The following is a 15820-nucleotide window of genomic DNA, read 5'->3' on the forward strand; positions in this document are numbered from 1 at the left end:
CTCGTTGCGACTTCTTATTAGGTATCAGAAATTTTTGATGGATAAAATATGAACGCATACAATGGAATATAGTTCGTAAAAGTAAAAATGACTCCTCATGCGCCATTGCCATTATCATGTTATAAGTTGTATCCTATACCTGTACCTCTTTCTGTCATTACCAGGGCTACACGAAGTCAATAGACATCTGGTCTGTGGGATGTATCCTGGCGGAGATGCTATCGAACCGGCCAATCTTTCCGGGGAAGCACTACCTCGATCAACTGAACCATATCCTTGGCGTGCTGGGCTCACCAAGTCAAGAAGATTTGGACTGTATCATCAATGAAAAGGTAAAAACTTTACTCGGGCAAAACTAAAGACTTATAAAGTTAGCCGATCTATGTGCCGTGTATGTAACATGTGGGGACGCCACGCAAGTTCCGTAGCAACCAATTCACCTGTTTGTAGATATCACTAGCGTTTTAGAAATTCCCTGTAGTCCTATTCCTATTAATACGTATATATGTATATAGTATTCCTTGTAATACGCTAGATATGCAATTGACGACATATTTTTGAATGAAATGAAATGAAATGAAAATCTTTTTTATTCGTATAAACTTTTACAAGTGCTTACGAATAGTCGGATGCATCTACCACTGGTTCGGAATGCCTTACCTGCCGAGAAGAACCAGCAAGAAACTCGGCGGTTGCTCTTTTCAAATATTTGATATAGGTACAAGATTATGCCATGTATAAAATAGTATTTGCAGTCTTGTGCGTTGCTGGAACGAGCTGCAGGTCAAATCCACGCTCTTTTATCATTTAGATAATCTTCAATTGTGTAATATGCTTTTTTCAGGAGTATATTTTTAATAGATTTTTTAAACTTGTGCAAAGGTAAGTCCAAAATAGTTTGCGGGATTTTATTATAAAAGGTAATACCCATACCCACAAATGACTTTTGGACTTTCCTGAGGCGGAGCTGCAAGTTTGTCTCTGTTTCTAGTTAGCCTATTGTGTAGATCACCAATTTTCTTGTAACTAAGAATATTTTGTCTTACAAAAATTATGTTATTATAAATATATTGAGAGGCTACAGTAAGGATATCTATTTCTTAAATTTCTCTCGAAGGGAATCGCGTGGTCTTAAGTTATAAATTGCGCGTATTGCCCTTTTTTGTAATACAAAAATTCTCCCAATATCTGCCGCTTTACCCCATATTAAGATTCCATAAGACATAATACTATGGAAGTAAGCAAAATATACTATCTTTGCGGTTTCCACGTCAGTTAACTGCCGAATCTTTCTAACAGAAGGAAGAATCAACTTGATTATCGCCATTTGGCATTGATAGCAACAGTGATAGCATCATCTGAGCGTACTCGGAATTAAATGTTATTGATTAGGCATTTGTCAACACGAGGATCATTTAACACAAAGTCAATTTTTATTCCCGGTACGCTCGGTGAGGCTCTTCAAACAAATCGGCACAAAATTAACTGTCATTTTAAATGGCACGCCATATCTAGCGTGTTATATAAATAGTATTAATATACAGTGTTTCTTTAACTAGGACAGTATGAGGAAATCCAAAACCATACAGGGAAACTGTCTTAGGAACCATCGTGGTATTTTTTGTAAAAAAAACTTGGCTTAGTCAATCCCAAGTCCCATTTAAAAGAAACACTGTATATGTATCTATGAATAAAAAGTAAAAATTGTGTAAATATATTTTTTACGGTCAGTGTACAGAATAAACACGTCTGTATAAAATAATAGGTAAATTAAAGTTATGCTAATAACAACACAAAAGTTTGACTTTAATAATAATTTGCATAATTGGAGTGCCGTCGACGTAATGTTTAAAGTAATTAGCAATATTATTAATTAGGTTACCTAGGTACGGTATGATGACGTGACATTACCATTTTGCGTGCGGTGCATAATTTTAGAGTGATTGACTGGGTTTGTATGTTGACAATAGATCTAACTCGGCGGGAAACAAAATCACTACCAATAGACTTTATATAATTAAATCATCATCATCATCAGCCTGTGGACGTCCACTGTTGGACATAGGCCTACCCTAAAGAGCGCTACTACACCCGGTCCTCAGCCTTCCTCATCTAGCCACTTCCCGCTAGCCTCTTTATATCGTCTTGGTCCATCGTGCTGGAGGGCGTCCCACACTACGCTTGCGTAAACGCGGTCTCCACTCAAAGTCTTTCCGGGCTCCAACGGCCATCGCCTCTACGACAGACATGTCCTGCTCACTGCCACTTCAGCTTGCTAATAGTTTGGGCTATGCACTGGCACATGACCTTGGTTCTCCTGGCGGGTCTCCTCATTTAGGATCTTATCCCTCAAGAAAAAAAATATAATTAAATACAAAGAATATACTATTTAATAAGCCTGCTGATTGATTGCGATAAACCTGCATCAACATCATTATCAACTGCTGTACAAAGGTCTCCTGTAGGGACTTCCACACACCGCGGTCTTGCGCCGCCTGAATCCAGCGGCTCCCTGCGACTCTTTTGATGTCGTCTGTCCACCTCGTGGACGGTCTTCCTACGCTGCGCTTTCCTGATGCTGATGCTATCGGAAAGCATCATCATTGCTACAATATTGGCTGAATTTATTGTACCGGTCGGTACAATGTATAAATTCATGCCGTTTTGTCTACCTTTTTTTAGAAAGCGCAGAATTTTCAGATTTTCTACTTTGGCGAAAAATTTTAGGCAAAATTTTCAACTTCTCCATTTTCGAAATTTCTCCGCCCCAGACAGTGCTCTGATTTTATATTGTTTTCAAATTTTCTGAGATAGTCTCGTAAACAAGCTCTCTTTAAAAATTATATTACTTGCTACCCCTGAACAAACAGAGTGTCAGCTAACTAGTTTGTTGCAAAGTAGGTAAGAAAGTGAGAAAATACTGAAAAAATCCCATCTGAATTACTTGTCAAATAAAAAGTAGCACTTCGGTATAAATCCATCAAACTTTCCGGAATTTATTCCACAAATCACATTAAATGTACCGTATCGCTGAAACTTTTTGGTTTTTTTGCCATTATAAGGTGTGTTTGTTTAGGCACAGTTTTATTATCACAAAATGAAACTTTATGGGCTAAGAGCCAGCGAGTGCCAGACCTTCGTTATTTTATAAAAACCGAAAGTTTCTCTGCGTATTGTCCCAAATACAGTGAGGAACGATCAGCGACTATGAAGTTTGGATCATGGTGGTTTTGGGACGAATAACCGTGGCCGCCATTTTAGTGACGTCAGCACTAGACTGAAGTTTCGAGCTGATGGTATATTTTTATTTCGGCTGACGTCAAAATGACGTCATTTCGATGGTAATGAGACATGGTTCCAGCGCAATAGCAATTCGCGGGACATATAGTAGGTAGATAGATAGATAGATAGAAATACTTTATTGCATACAAAAATATTACATAACTATAACAAAAAAACTAAAACTAAAAAATAATTGTATGCAAAGGCGGCCTTATTGCTCACAGCAATCTCTACCAGGCAACCTTTGGAGAAAGGAGAAACTAGGTGTGTAGGATAGTACTTACACGCAATACAGAAAAATGAAGTAGTATAATATTATATAATATAATTAACTATTTCAGTAATACATACATAACTATCATACATATACATAACTATTATAAATATCAATATATATACAATCCATAATAGAAATACATATATATATATATATATATATATATATAGGTGTTGTAGGAGGAAATTTATCTACTAGCGTATTCCCGCAACTTCATCCGCGTGGATTTAGGGTTTTTAAGGATCCTGATGCTCAAAATCCTTTCTTAGTGCAGGCCTACATTATAGAGAGAACTAATAGGTATGCGTTTCTAGATGCACGGGTCTAGGCATTGCGTTGTCTGTCATTCAGTTACGATACTGTTTTATATGTTTTGATATTGATTGATAACAAATAGGCTTAATTTTTGGTAATCAAACGACCTTCTGGAACTTATGGCTTGTGGGAGTGGGAAGAGGACTTATATAAAGGTTGAACAACAGCGAACTTACTCTAAGAATAACTTGCGAAGTTATTTCAGTCAATAGAGCTCGCCGTATTTATTGCTAGGTAGTATAAACAGACTATTTTGTTCCCCACAATCGACATTGATATATTATGTTCCATGCTCGGTTTACTCCGAAGTTATCAAGACTTTGTAGAGGTTTACAGATTATAAGATCGTCCACACCAATGCAAAATTTTACACGTCGTTTTGGCGACAATTATTATGTAAACGTATGTATATGTTATATATTTTTTTAAAGAATATTAGCCTTGTTAATTATGACTAATATTCCCCTTTTCCTACAACTAAGCGAAATCTTGTGCTAGACGGAGGTACGACAATAGTGCAACGGGAGGGGTTTGAACCGGCAAACTTTCGGAATTCAGCCCGCTCCTTAACCGTTGAGCTATTGAGGCTCTATAATGAAAATGAAAATGAAAATATTTTTTATTCGTATAAACTTTTCAAGTACTTACGAATAGTATTAACTGTGACACACAATGTGGCTAATTCTTTTGTACACAATCTCTAAACTAAACTAAAATGGCACATCAAAATCTATTGCTATCCCTTTCATAATGTTGCTTGCGGAAAAGGATGGCACTAGATTTAGACCTGTTAATTTAGTTTAGTTTAGAGATTGTGTACAAGAGAATCGGCCTCATTACTAGTTTAAAATAAAAGTAGATTATCCCAGCGCCTTAACCACGTGGCCCCACCCCCAGCAAAAGAAAGAAGAATGTATGGCATAACCCGAGAAACTCACAGCTTTGCGGGCGCGGAGATGTGCTCAGCAGACTGAGATAATACTTAGATGTGCTAACCTAATCTGATTGTTATATAGAGTTTGCGTATAAGAAAGTGGGTGATCCAACTTAGTACTTATCTAATTTTGATAATGAGGCACCCATCGCCTCTGTTTCACAAGCGAACTAAGATTCTTCGTGACTAGATTTTTCTATCGCCGAATAAAGGTTTGAATGAATTTTGTAATACAAAATTAAAATTTATTTCCCAGCTAAACATTATTTGGCGTTGGGAAAATTGCCTTTATAAGATTATTCTTGAGAAGATTTGCTTAGAAAGTGTAATATTAAGTTTGTTTTATAGAAAGTCTTCAACTTGCTATTTCTTTGAAGTCCTTATTAGATGAAATGTTATGATATTCATCGAGCCTATTCATATAAAGCTAAATAAGTGCAACTCCCAGAAACAGTTGTTATACACTAGATTTAGAACCAATAAAATATGATGGCAGACTTTGAATACATTTAGCGTCTTTCCAAGCAAAGATATCTATTGCAGATAGACACATGAAACAACATTTACGTCATTTTTTTTCAGGTCTTATATTTTTATGAAATAAATGTTTCCACATTTCACAATGGTGAGGGATATTTTTACATTTTACTTGTAAAGGTGTTGTAAATACGTGACACTAACACTGGAATTCATAGTCAAGATAGAGGCTTCTTTGCGTAGCTGACTTTTAGAATATTTAACTATCTGCCTCTTGAGCATCCACATGGTAGTTTTGAGGCAAAAATGCTGGTAAACGAGATTGTCATAGATTCTAAAGGTCTCTATCTTCAATGGAGCTAGGAACTGACAAATATAAAGGAGTGGCTGGCTTTTAAGAAATTTAACTATCTGCCTCTAGAATGTTCATAATATAGTAGTTTTGAGGAAACACCGCTGGACGCTCGTTCAACAAAATTGCATATTTTTATATTGAGATTGTTTGTTTACCAGGCTCGCAGCTACCTGGAGTCGCTGCCGTACAAGCCGCGCGTTCCCTGGACGGATCTGTTCCCGGGCGCGGACCCTCGCGCGCTCGACCTGCTCCACCGCATGCTGACCTTCAACCCGCACAAGCGCATCACCGTCGAGGAGGCCCTGGCGCACCCATACCTCGAGCAGTACTACGACCCCAATGACGAGGTAGCTATTACGAGTATATAGAACCAAGAGGAATTTGAATCGCGTCTAAAAAAACCATAAAATTCTTTATGAAAACATAAAATAAAAATCCATTTGGGAAATTTTATTTCACAAAATATTAAAATTGTTTATCGGTAATAAAAATTATGTAAGCAATTTGATATTGTTTGCGACGCGACGTCCTGGTCCCGCGAGAAATTGAATTAATAACAATGTTCACTCCTGAGGACTGACCCGGCGCGGCGTCGGACGATGAGTTGTATGCCTTGTTAATTTATATTTAACTTGTTGAAGTTTTGTTAAATAATAACGTTATTTTAAACGTATTCACAGACGGTATTAAAGAAGAAATATATATTTTTTTGATTTTCTAATGTAATCCACCAAATCTCAAACTCAACTCAAATCATTTATTCAAATTGGGTGCCATTTTACACTTTTTGATTGTCAATTGTAGAATTTTAAGATAATTATTAGTAATGTAATGGTTGTAATAATTAATTATGTAAACTTAAAACTAAAGTTACGAGGGTTCCAAACGCGCTGTCTGAATTACAAATATATAATCTCGTCACTAATTATGCGGTGCGACCCATAAGAGAAATGCTAGATGGTATTGTGTAAAATATTAACTTTCTTTGATAAGCGAGGTTCAGCAAGCACCTAGTTATTCGACTTTCCAATTTTCGCCACGCTTTTGTACTCCTTAACTGACTTAAAAGGTACTCTCATCCTATTAAGTATGTACCTAGATACTGAAACACGGCCTGAGTCAAAATATTTCTGTTCCCTTTTATAAAAATGTGTTTTTTTGTAAGTTTATTACAGGGGTTCAACAGGTAAAGTCCAAACCGACGACGTCCTTCCCCAAAGTTATCTTTTTCTTGATTTTGTCCGACAAATTAAATCACGATTTCCTTTTCAGCCCGTTGCCGAGGAACCGTTCCGATTCACGATGGAACTAGACAATCTGCCGAAGGAGACACTCAAGAAGTACATATTTGAAGAGACGCTACTGTTTAAAGAGTTGAACGAAGATGCGTAGATCTTTTTATTAAGACTACGCTCCCCGAGCGCGAGGGGACGAAACGTGCAAACTCAACCCAAAGTAATGAAAAAAGTACATTAAATTACATTATAGATTGCTATGCTATGTTAATCCTCAGAGTAAAGGGAAAAGATAGACGTTAAATGAGACGCTAATATAGAGTTATATGAAGCGGGATAAATTTTAACAAATGAAGCCGATTCTGACGCAGTGGCGCATGTCACACACAGCATGAATAATTTTAAGGTGACCGCACATCTAGCAGAGGAAAACATCTTCTGCTAGATGTGCGGGGATCGCGCTCGGGGAGCGTAGTTTTACGTTACGTACATTCTCAAAATTCGAATAAATCCGTCAGCGTTGGCGTAAATCTGTAACTTATAGGCCGTCAGCGTCACGCTTCGTAACATGAACACTAGGACCAGAGTCACACCCAATTCACTGGAGAAATGGGGCAATAGATGTGCTATCAGCTTAAGGTACGTGAAGGTTGCTAGATATGCACAAATTCGGGTTGTCATATTCGGTTCGGAGTTATTGACCAACAAAACCGATCCGATTTATTTTTTTCGACTTTCATTCTGCTTGATCTGCCTGCAGCTTGTCTGATTGGCAAAATTATCCGGGTATATTCAAGCCCCGTTCGGTAGTGCGCTGAACTGTTTGTATGTGTGGGCATGCCGGCTTTTTTGTCGATCATTAATCTATATCCGATTATATATATCTACCGCACTGTTGTGCCCAGCCAACCCTTACTGATTGGATGTCATCGGCGAAAAGTACAAATTTTTTGCTCGCTCGTTACTACAGGCTTCATTTTAACTGCAATATTTTGATCGTAAGCTACATCTGTCTTTTCCTTCGGTCTATGTTCGAATCGAGGATATTTTTGAAAATATTTTTCTTTTAGATGTGTCACAATCAGTGACTCAATATTTATCAGAAGATATCTTATCGCGATTAGCAGTATTTCAATAGCCGGTCTGTTGTAATTTGTTTGTGTTAAGTAAATAGTGAGTTATCAGCATAATTCCTTGCAGTTCGTTTCTTATCTTTTTGCCGTAAAACTGCTCACTATCATATGACATTATATTGTAGAGAATTTAACTAATCGTGATCTTAAGTACGATTATAAAAATAGGTTATCAAACGTAAAGTTGTGTTAATTTTCAGATATTAACATACCAATTTAGTGTTGGTTTTTGATGCATTGATGACTCACTGATTTACCGTGACAATGGCAACCCCTTAAGGGTTTCCAAGACGTTCAAGCGGCTTGATGGCAAACACGTAGTATTGTTTTGCATGCTCAAGCAGTTTGATACGCCCGTCAAGCACCTTGAGCCAGCATAAGGCACTTTTCTCATTTATCGAACACTGTCCCAACGTCGCGTCAAGCACGCATCAATCACGGTCAAGCACGTAAATGCTTGACTCAAGCATCAAGCAAACATTGTAAGCGGTCAACATGTTTGACTCAAGCAAAAATCTACGTGCTTGCCATCAAGCCACTTGAAAGCTCTTTATAGGTATACCGTTTCACTGAGACAGCTTGTGGGTTGCAGGAGGGTGTCCGCGGTGTCCACCCCCGCAACCCGCAGTCTAATGAGCCGTTTCAGTCAAGCGGTGCAAAAGCAAAATTATGTTCGGAAAGAGTTTGCATAGTTTTCAACTTTTCATAAGCGAAAGGTAAAGAAGTGATTTGACCCCACCATTGATGGTTCACCAAAGCGTATGGCGAACTTGGTTTTGTATTTCTTTAGCTGAGTATTGTGCATGCGTTTAAGGGCGCCCGCAGACTATAGACTTTTTATCGGGCGTTAGTTTAGTAGATTACTGAACTGCAGTCAATACTTAGTTACGCTTACGACCGGTCTTATTAAAACTATAATGTTCAAGGCGCAAACATGTTACTGTGTTATGAAAGAATTAAAAAAAAGTTGCCACATGAAAGGGAGATTTATAAATTGTTGCATTTGAGCACACTTTATTAATTTTGAAACTAGCTAAGCGAATGACTAGTATATCTGCCGAATAAAAAGTGTACAGTCTGTGGAGGCTTTAATACGCGATCTTTCGGTATTATAAGTTTTAATATTTATATCTTATAAATAAAATTGAAAAAGGCTTTCTTACCTTTGAGAGGAAAATTAAATATAACGTTGCCTAAAGCTCTAAATAAATCAACTTTTATAATATCAAATGTATACTGATTGCTATAATCAGATCTTCAGTACTTTTCAATTTACAACGACTTCTTTTAGAATTTAGATTTTAATTTAACTTTTACTTTACCAAAATGATTACTTCTGCGTAGGGATTCGCAAAAAAAAGTTTATGTTTCTATCGATACCAGTCAGTTTCGATATCTATTGACGATAATAATTTTGAAACGTATTGTTTTGATTCCATGAAATATGTTTAAAAAAAGAGCATCCTTGAAAACAGATAAGATGACGCCCTTCCGGCATCCGAGTTTTCTTCCGCTTATAACTTCCTTTACCTTCAAGACAAGAGTGAATCTTCTAGCCAAGCGCGAACCAATCTAGATCTCATTATTGCTCTTCACGAGGCGCGACTTCATTATGATCAACCCATATCTGGCTCACTACAGAGCACAGGTCTCCTCTCAGTATGAGAAGAGTTTAGCCATAGTCCACCACGCTGGCCAACTGCGGATTGGCATACTTCACACACCTTTGAAAACATGAAGAACGCTCAGGCATGCAGATTTCCTCACGATGTTTTCTTTGACCGTTAAAGCGAGTGATATTTATTTTCTTAAAACGCGCTCTAACTCCGAAACGTTAGAGGCCCAGGATCGACCCCCGACCTCCCGAACTCTGACTAAGACAAACTTTAGTCAAGCTTTTCTAAAAATATTTAAGTTGATCTCGCTGAATGCAAAAAGTATTGAGATACAAAATACCAGTATGATAATAAATAAAATAAAAAAAATAAAAAATAAAAGCCTTTATTATTCCTTATCTTGAACTAAATTATTTACAAATATTTTTTAAAAACAATATATATATCTACTTTTTACATCTAACATCCGGTATGATAATTGTCGATATTTTTGCGAATCCCACTTTACAGGTGCACTGTGAGAAGAGAAGAAAAAAGAAGTGTTATTTATCTAAAAATAATATAAAAATTAATGTACTAGGTATATATAAATAGGAAAAACGTTCGACTGGATGAGTAGGATTTCTAAACTGTAGTTAAGTATGTATATCGAAATCATAGATCATTATAGATAGATAGGAGTTTTCTGAAATTTATCAACGTTGAAATACCTTATCGTGCATACGGTTTGTAGTGTAAGGGTTGTGTCACATTGGCGGTGCGGCGTTACGGCGCATTAGGACGTTTATCGCGGCCGTATATTTTATTTTGGTGTCAATCTAATGCGGACCTTTTTTTCGAAATAGTACCGTGAACGTACAATTAATATAGCGTGCATTGCAAGTTGTAACGCGTACTGAGCATTTTTAATAGTGCCTAATAAAACGTTGGCAAATAGGTAACATGAAGAATGCGTTCATAACTTTAAATAAATATGTCTTATTTTTTGTGAATTAAGCAGCGCCGCGCACCGTTGCGTCGTGTCGCTAATGTGAGAAACCCTTATATTAAATAAGCGACGAGCTGCGTATGGAAATACTATACAGTATTAAAGCGAATGTTTTGAATAAAATGTATGTTACTAAGTTGGTTCACGAATATGTTATGTATCGATAAGTTTTGTCGGTAATGGCAGTGTTACATTACGGCAGTGTACATTCTCACATGAGCGAATTAACGCGACGACGCGATTTTTCAACGTCAAAAATGTCGCAGATCTTTAAATGACCTAAAATTGACAGGGAAAATGTAAAGTTCGTATTTCGTCAAGACAATAGTGGTAGTTCACTCTGATAGTGGAAAAGAGATAGTATGTTAATAGTAATAGTTTAAAGAGACGTAACACGATTTTCCAATGACAAAAATGTCACTGGAACCTTTAACTAAACTTAAATTGGTGAAACCTAAAATATTAATTTGCAAGCAATAAGGCTAAAATCCACATTCAGACTTTGACTTTGACTTTGCTCAGACATAAGACGCAGTTAAAACGAAATAGATTTATTCCGGAAACATAAATCTGTCTAGCTTTAACTCTTAAGTAATGTCTGAGCAAAGTCTAAGGCTGAAATCTATAGAGCGCATTTTGACTGTGCTCAGACTTACGATTGAGTTAAAACGCGACAGACTTATGTGAAAGATAGCTCTGCCTCGTTTTAACTATATCTGAAGTCTAAGCAAAGCCAGAGTGCGCTCTATAGATCTCACCCTTAGTGTTCTATATAATATCTCAGCTATAAACATTATGGAACGGATGCCATTAATTTTGGTTTATTTGTGCTGAATGTATGTCGCCAATTAATTAATTCGATCAATTTAGATTTGCGTTAATTTGATTGTACAATCCACTAAATCAATTTGGTGGATTTAATTTCAGATAAGCTATTATTCCTTCGGTAAATTTACGATGATGTACATGTCAGCCACAAATCATGGTTCTCAATTCGTCGGAATCTTTTTTATTTTTTTTTTTATTTTTTATGTATGTTCCCCGATTACTCGAAAACGCCTGGACCGATTTTGAAAATTCTTTTTTTGTTTGAAAGGGTATACTTCAAAGTTGGTCCCATTTCAATTTGGTGAAGATCTGATGAACATCTTCGAAGATAGATACTGGAACTCCTCAACGAATAAGAGTAAATTGCTCGCGATCAGTGTAATAGCTTAGTAAACAGTAGATTTTTAACCAGTCATAGCATAATTCCATGGAGCCACTAAAAATTGTGAAATAAAAAAAATTTACAAAAAAAATAAAAACCGACTTCGTTACACAAACACTAAAAATTGAAAAATAATTTAATTTATTACCGAATATATTATGTATACAAGAGTTAATATAGTTCCATAATAATATTTTTTGGGGTCGGTGCCAATGAGGTGGCATTGTGGAGTCCCATAAAAATATGAAGTCTAGACGATTCGCGCAGCTAAAGCTAATTGGCACCGGCACCAAAAAGTATTATAATGGAACTATATTAACTCTTGTATACATAATATATTCGGTAATAAATTAAATTATTTTTCAATTTTTAGTGTTTGTGTAACGAAGTCGGTTTTTATTTTTTTTGTAAAAATTTTTTAATGTATGTACATCGATTTTTTTTATATTACGATTCAACATTTTAAAAATTCAATATTTTTAGCCTCAAGGACCGTGTGGATTCCACCAATCAGATCATTGAAAATTGACGAGACACAAGCTGATTGGTGGAACCTACACTACAAGCGCACTGAGAGTCTACGCACTACGCGTAGTAATGATTGTGAATACGGGTCTTATATGTCTGCTGGCCTTACTTCCTTTATTGATGGCTGCTTGTGCAGAGGTCTAAAGCTTACATCGCGCTCATTTTATTATCTTAGCTTAGCTTTGCCACTGAGTTAACTGATGAAATGATTGCGCTTATAAGCGTTTGCATCGCGTTACATCGCTCATATAAAAGCGTGTACACACGTCCTGACTTGATATATGTATATCGTGTCGGACATTGTGCAAGCTAGTTTTAGTAATAGAGACGAAACTTGTTAATGATCATGCAAACGGCTTGGATTTTGTGAATGAAATTGCATGTACAGCCTAAAAGCCGGGTTCCGTAGTGAAAGATATGTAAGTAAATATTTTTACATTTTGAATTAATGTATTCTGAAGTGCGCACCTTAATATCTTCATTAATTCCTGTGTGATGTTACTCTATCGATGAAGTTACGGTGTTAAATGAACACCGAAAAAATGTTTCGTTTTTTTTTTGTTATTTCATTGGTTTTTATTATAAATTAATAACTCTCGTCTTCCTTGTAATTCATGTTCGCGCACAATTCGATTTTTGTAGCGTGTACAGACGTGACGACTTGTCGGCCGCCGGCTAACACGTGATTGGTTGAAATGTAACATTACATGAGCGTAAACTATATCTGACACGACTGTTTAACATTGTTCAGTCCGACAAAAATTGACCGACAAAGTTGGTGGATGACTTGTCGGCACATTTGTAGATGACTTTAGAATAGTTAATTCTTCATATCAGATATTTTAAACATAGTGTTGCTAGATTGAAATTAATATCGTTTAAAAATTTTGCGTAAAGCTGTTTATCTAGTATATAACGGGGGAAAGTGACTCCGCATGGTGTATTATGGGATATACAGGCATAAATGCCCTATATGTACATCGAAATATATTTATACTTCTATGTGGGTATGTGAATAAGGCGGCTTCGTTGGAGTGTATGCCGATGGGCGGCTTATATACAAATCTACCAATGATGACTAAAGGCGCAAACACATTACTGTGTCAAAAGTCAAAACACCTGACTTACCAAAGTGAGTCGAGATGCGACAGAGTCAGACGACAGAATTTAACAACTAAAGAAGACGTACACATTAGCATTTCGAGGTGGCTTTGGTGCCAACGCTCGAGACCGCCGCGCCGCCGCCCGCGCCGCTTGATTGCGTTACGACTTGCGCCACTACAGTCCACAACTTAGTTACCTATGTGCCTGCAGCCTAAATATTTAACAAATTAAAAAGTTATTATACAAAATCACATTATTTGGCTGTTAAGCTAATCGACTTAAAAAGGTGATTGATTTCCATCGAGATTTCATTTGTTATTATTTGCAACAGTTAGATCGATTGTTTGAAGCGGGACGGGACGAAGACGGTTCAGCGTAACAATCATATCAATAGACTAGCTGCCCCGGCTTCGCTCGGGTGGAATTTAGAAAATCGAAGTGGGGGTTGAATTTCCAAAAATCCTGAAACACGTATTTCTTCATTTGAGACCGAAAACCCACAACCACCCACCCAAATAACCACCCACGCAAATAACTTGAAAAATGACGGACTCTCATACAAACTTTCATCCCCTATTTAACCCCCTCGGTAGTAGAATTTTCAAAAATCAACCAAAAGCTTAAATAGCAATTTCATCGATGTAACTTCAAAAATGACGGACTTTCATACAAACTTTCATCCCCCATTTAACCCACTTAGGGGTGGAATTTCAAAGAATCCTTTCCTATTGGATACCTACCTAATCTTTACAAAGAACACACCCTCAAAATTTCATGTCTCTAGGACCAGCGGTTTAGGCTGTGCGTTGATATAATATATGTCAGTCAGTCAGTCAGGACTTTGGATTTTATATATTAGTATCATTAGATTACGTGATAATGTTATCACATCTTTTGTTAATGTGTTTGCCGACTGATCTGTTGAACACATGTCTGCTCCGCTCCGCTTCTATGGACATATACACTCTTATACAACACATCAACTGACCTGCCCCGCCTTCGCTCGAATGGAATTTCTAAAAATTCTTTCTAGTGGGGGGTCTACGTTATAGAGAAAACCTTCATGCAAAGTCATGTATCTAAAGACCCAGGTGTTTGAGCTGTATGTTGTTATGTCAGTCAGTCATTTTCTCCATTTCTGTATTATAATATTTAAGAGATATTATCTACTTTTGACTTAACGCTTTGTGATAACGTATTCTGTTACGTAAGTAACGTCGTTAGTCGTTGGTTACGGCGCAATTTTGCCTGTTTGTACAGTTCTTAACCTCGTTTAAGGGTTTAAAATCGCTTGATGACGAAAATGTTTTATCTGTATTTTTAGGAATAAACCCTCAATTTTATTATTAAAAAGACAATTTAAAATTATTGTGGCATAATAGTAGTTGTATTGCGTCTTATATGTGATGTCATCTTATTCATGCATTGACTGCAAGTGTTTATTGTTAAGTACTATTTCTATTTAATAAAAAGAAACTGTTATGGATTCTTAGTAAATGTTAAAAAAATTCTACTCGTAATTCCTTTCTCGAGATATTTACCATAACATTTTAAAATGCATTGGAGTAACACCAGAATGTCGTACGTATTTATTGTTAAAATATGAGTGTTGCCATATTTTCTTAAGTCATTATGTACAAATTGGATATTGTAAGATCATTTGTTATCTGTCAACAGTTGAATATTACGAAAATAAATTTAAAACAAATATGTTTCGTGTTTTTTTCGCAAATTAAAACCTCTAGACTTAAGTTTACCTAAGAATGCTTGGACGAATCAGACTATTAAGAAAATGAAGAAACATGATAGTACCGTCTTATATAAGCTGAGCGTCTGTCTCAGTCTACACTTTGCTTCGCGTCAGTGGAAACGCACCCTAATATCGGAATCACTAAAGAATAAAACAAAATGCTCATAATAGGAGTGTTAAATATGCCAGTTCTTCGTAGACTCTCAATAAGTCATGAAAGTGCCAAAGTAAGTCAAGCAAACAATTAAAATCGAAACTTGAAAATACTGAATCGTGAGTTGTCCACAATGTTCTCTAAAGTGTGTGGCTGTGAAGTCTACCAATTCCCACTTGGCCAGCGTAGTGGACTAAACTGGGATAGAGTTTTTTATTCAAAGAAACTTTGTATTATCTACCACCGCTGCAGGTTCGACACGCCTATCCACCGAGAACAACCAGCAAGAATCTCGGCGGTTGCTCTTTTCAAAGATAGTATTTACAATAATACTATGCCATAATATATATAAGTAATTGCAGACTATGGTCTAAAGTCTAAACCCATGGCATTCTGAAAAGAGACTCTTACCTAGTATAGGGGATCGGCGATGGTTTGAGATGATGATATGCGGGGCAGAAA

The 15820-nt window shown here is 36.6% G+C and overlaps 1 protein-coding gene across 1 annotated transcript in view; it reads left to right on the forward strand.

Annotated features, from left to right (window-relative positions):
• The window catches only part of rl (Mitogen-activated protein kinase rl), a 58192-nt gene extending 43027 nt beyond the window's left edge, over positions 1-15165 (forward strand). Inside the window, exons 6-8 of the mRNA XM_034984314.2 lie at positions 165-332; positions 5799-5987; positions 6913-15165. Coding sequence (XP_034840205.1) covers positions 165-332; positions 5799-5987; positions 6913-7032 — 477 coding nt within the window. The 3' untranslated portion in view covers positions 7033-15165. The remainder of the gene's footprint in view (positions 1-164; positions 333-5798; positions 5988-6912) is intronic.
• Positions 15166-15820: the final 655 nt, after the last annotated feature.

Source organism: Maniola hyperantus, chromosome 3 (assembly GCF_902806685.2).
Source record: "Maniola hyperantus chromosome 3, iAphHyp1.2, whole genome shotgun sequence".
In the NCBI taxonomy this organism is placed as follows: Eukaryota; Metazoa; Arthropoda; class Insecta; order Lepidoptera; family Nymphalidae; genus Maniola; species Maniola hyperantus.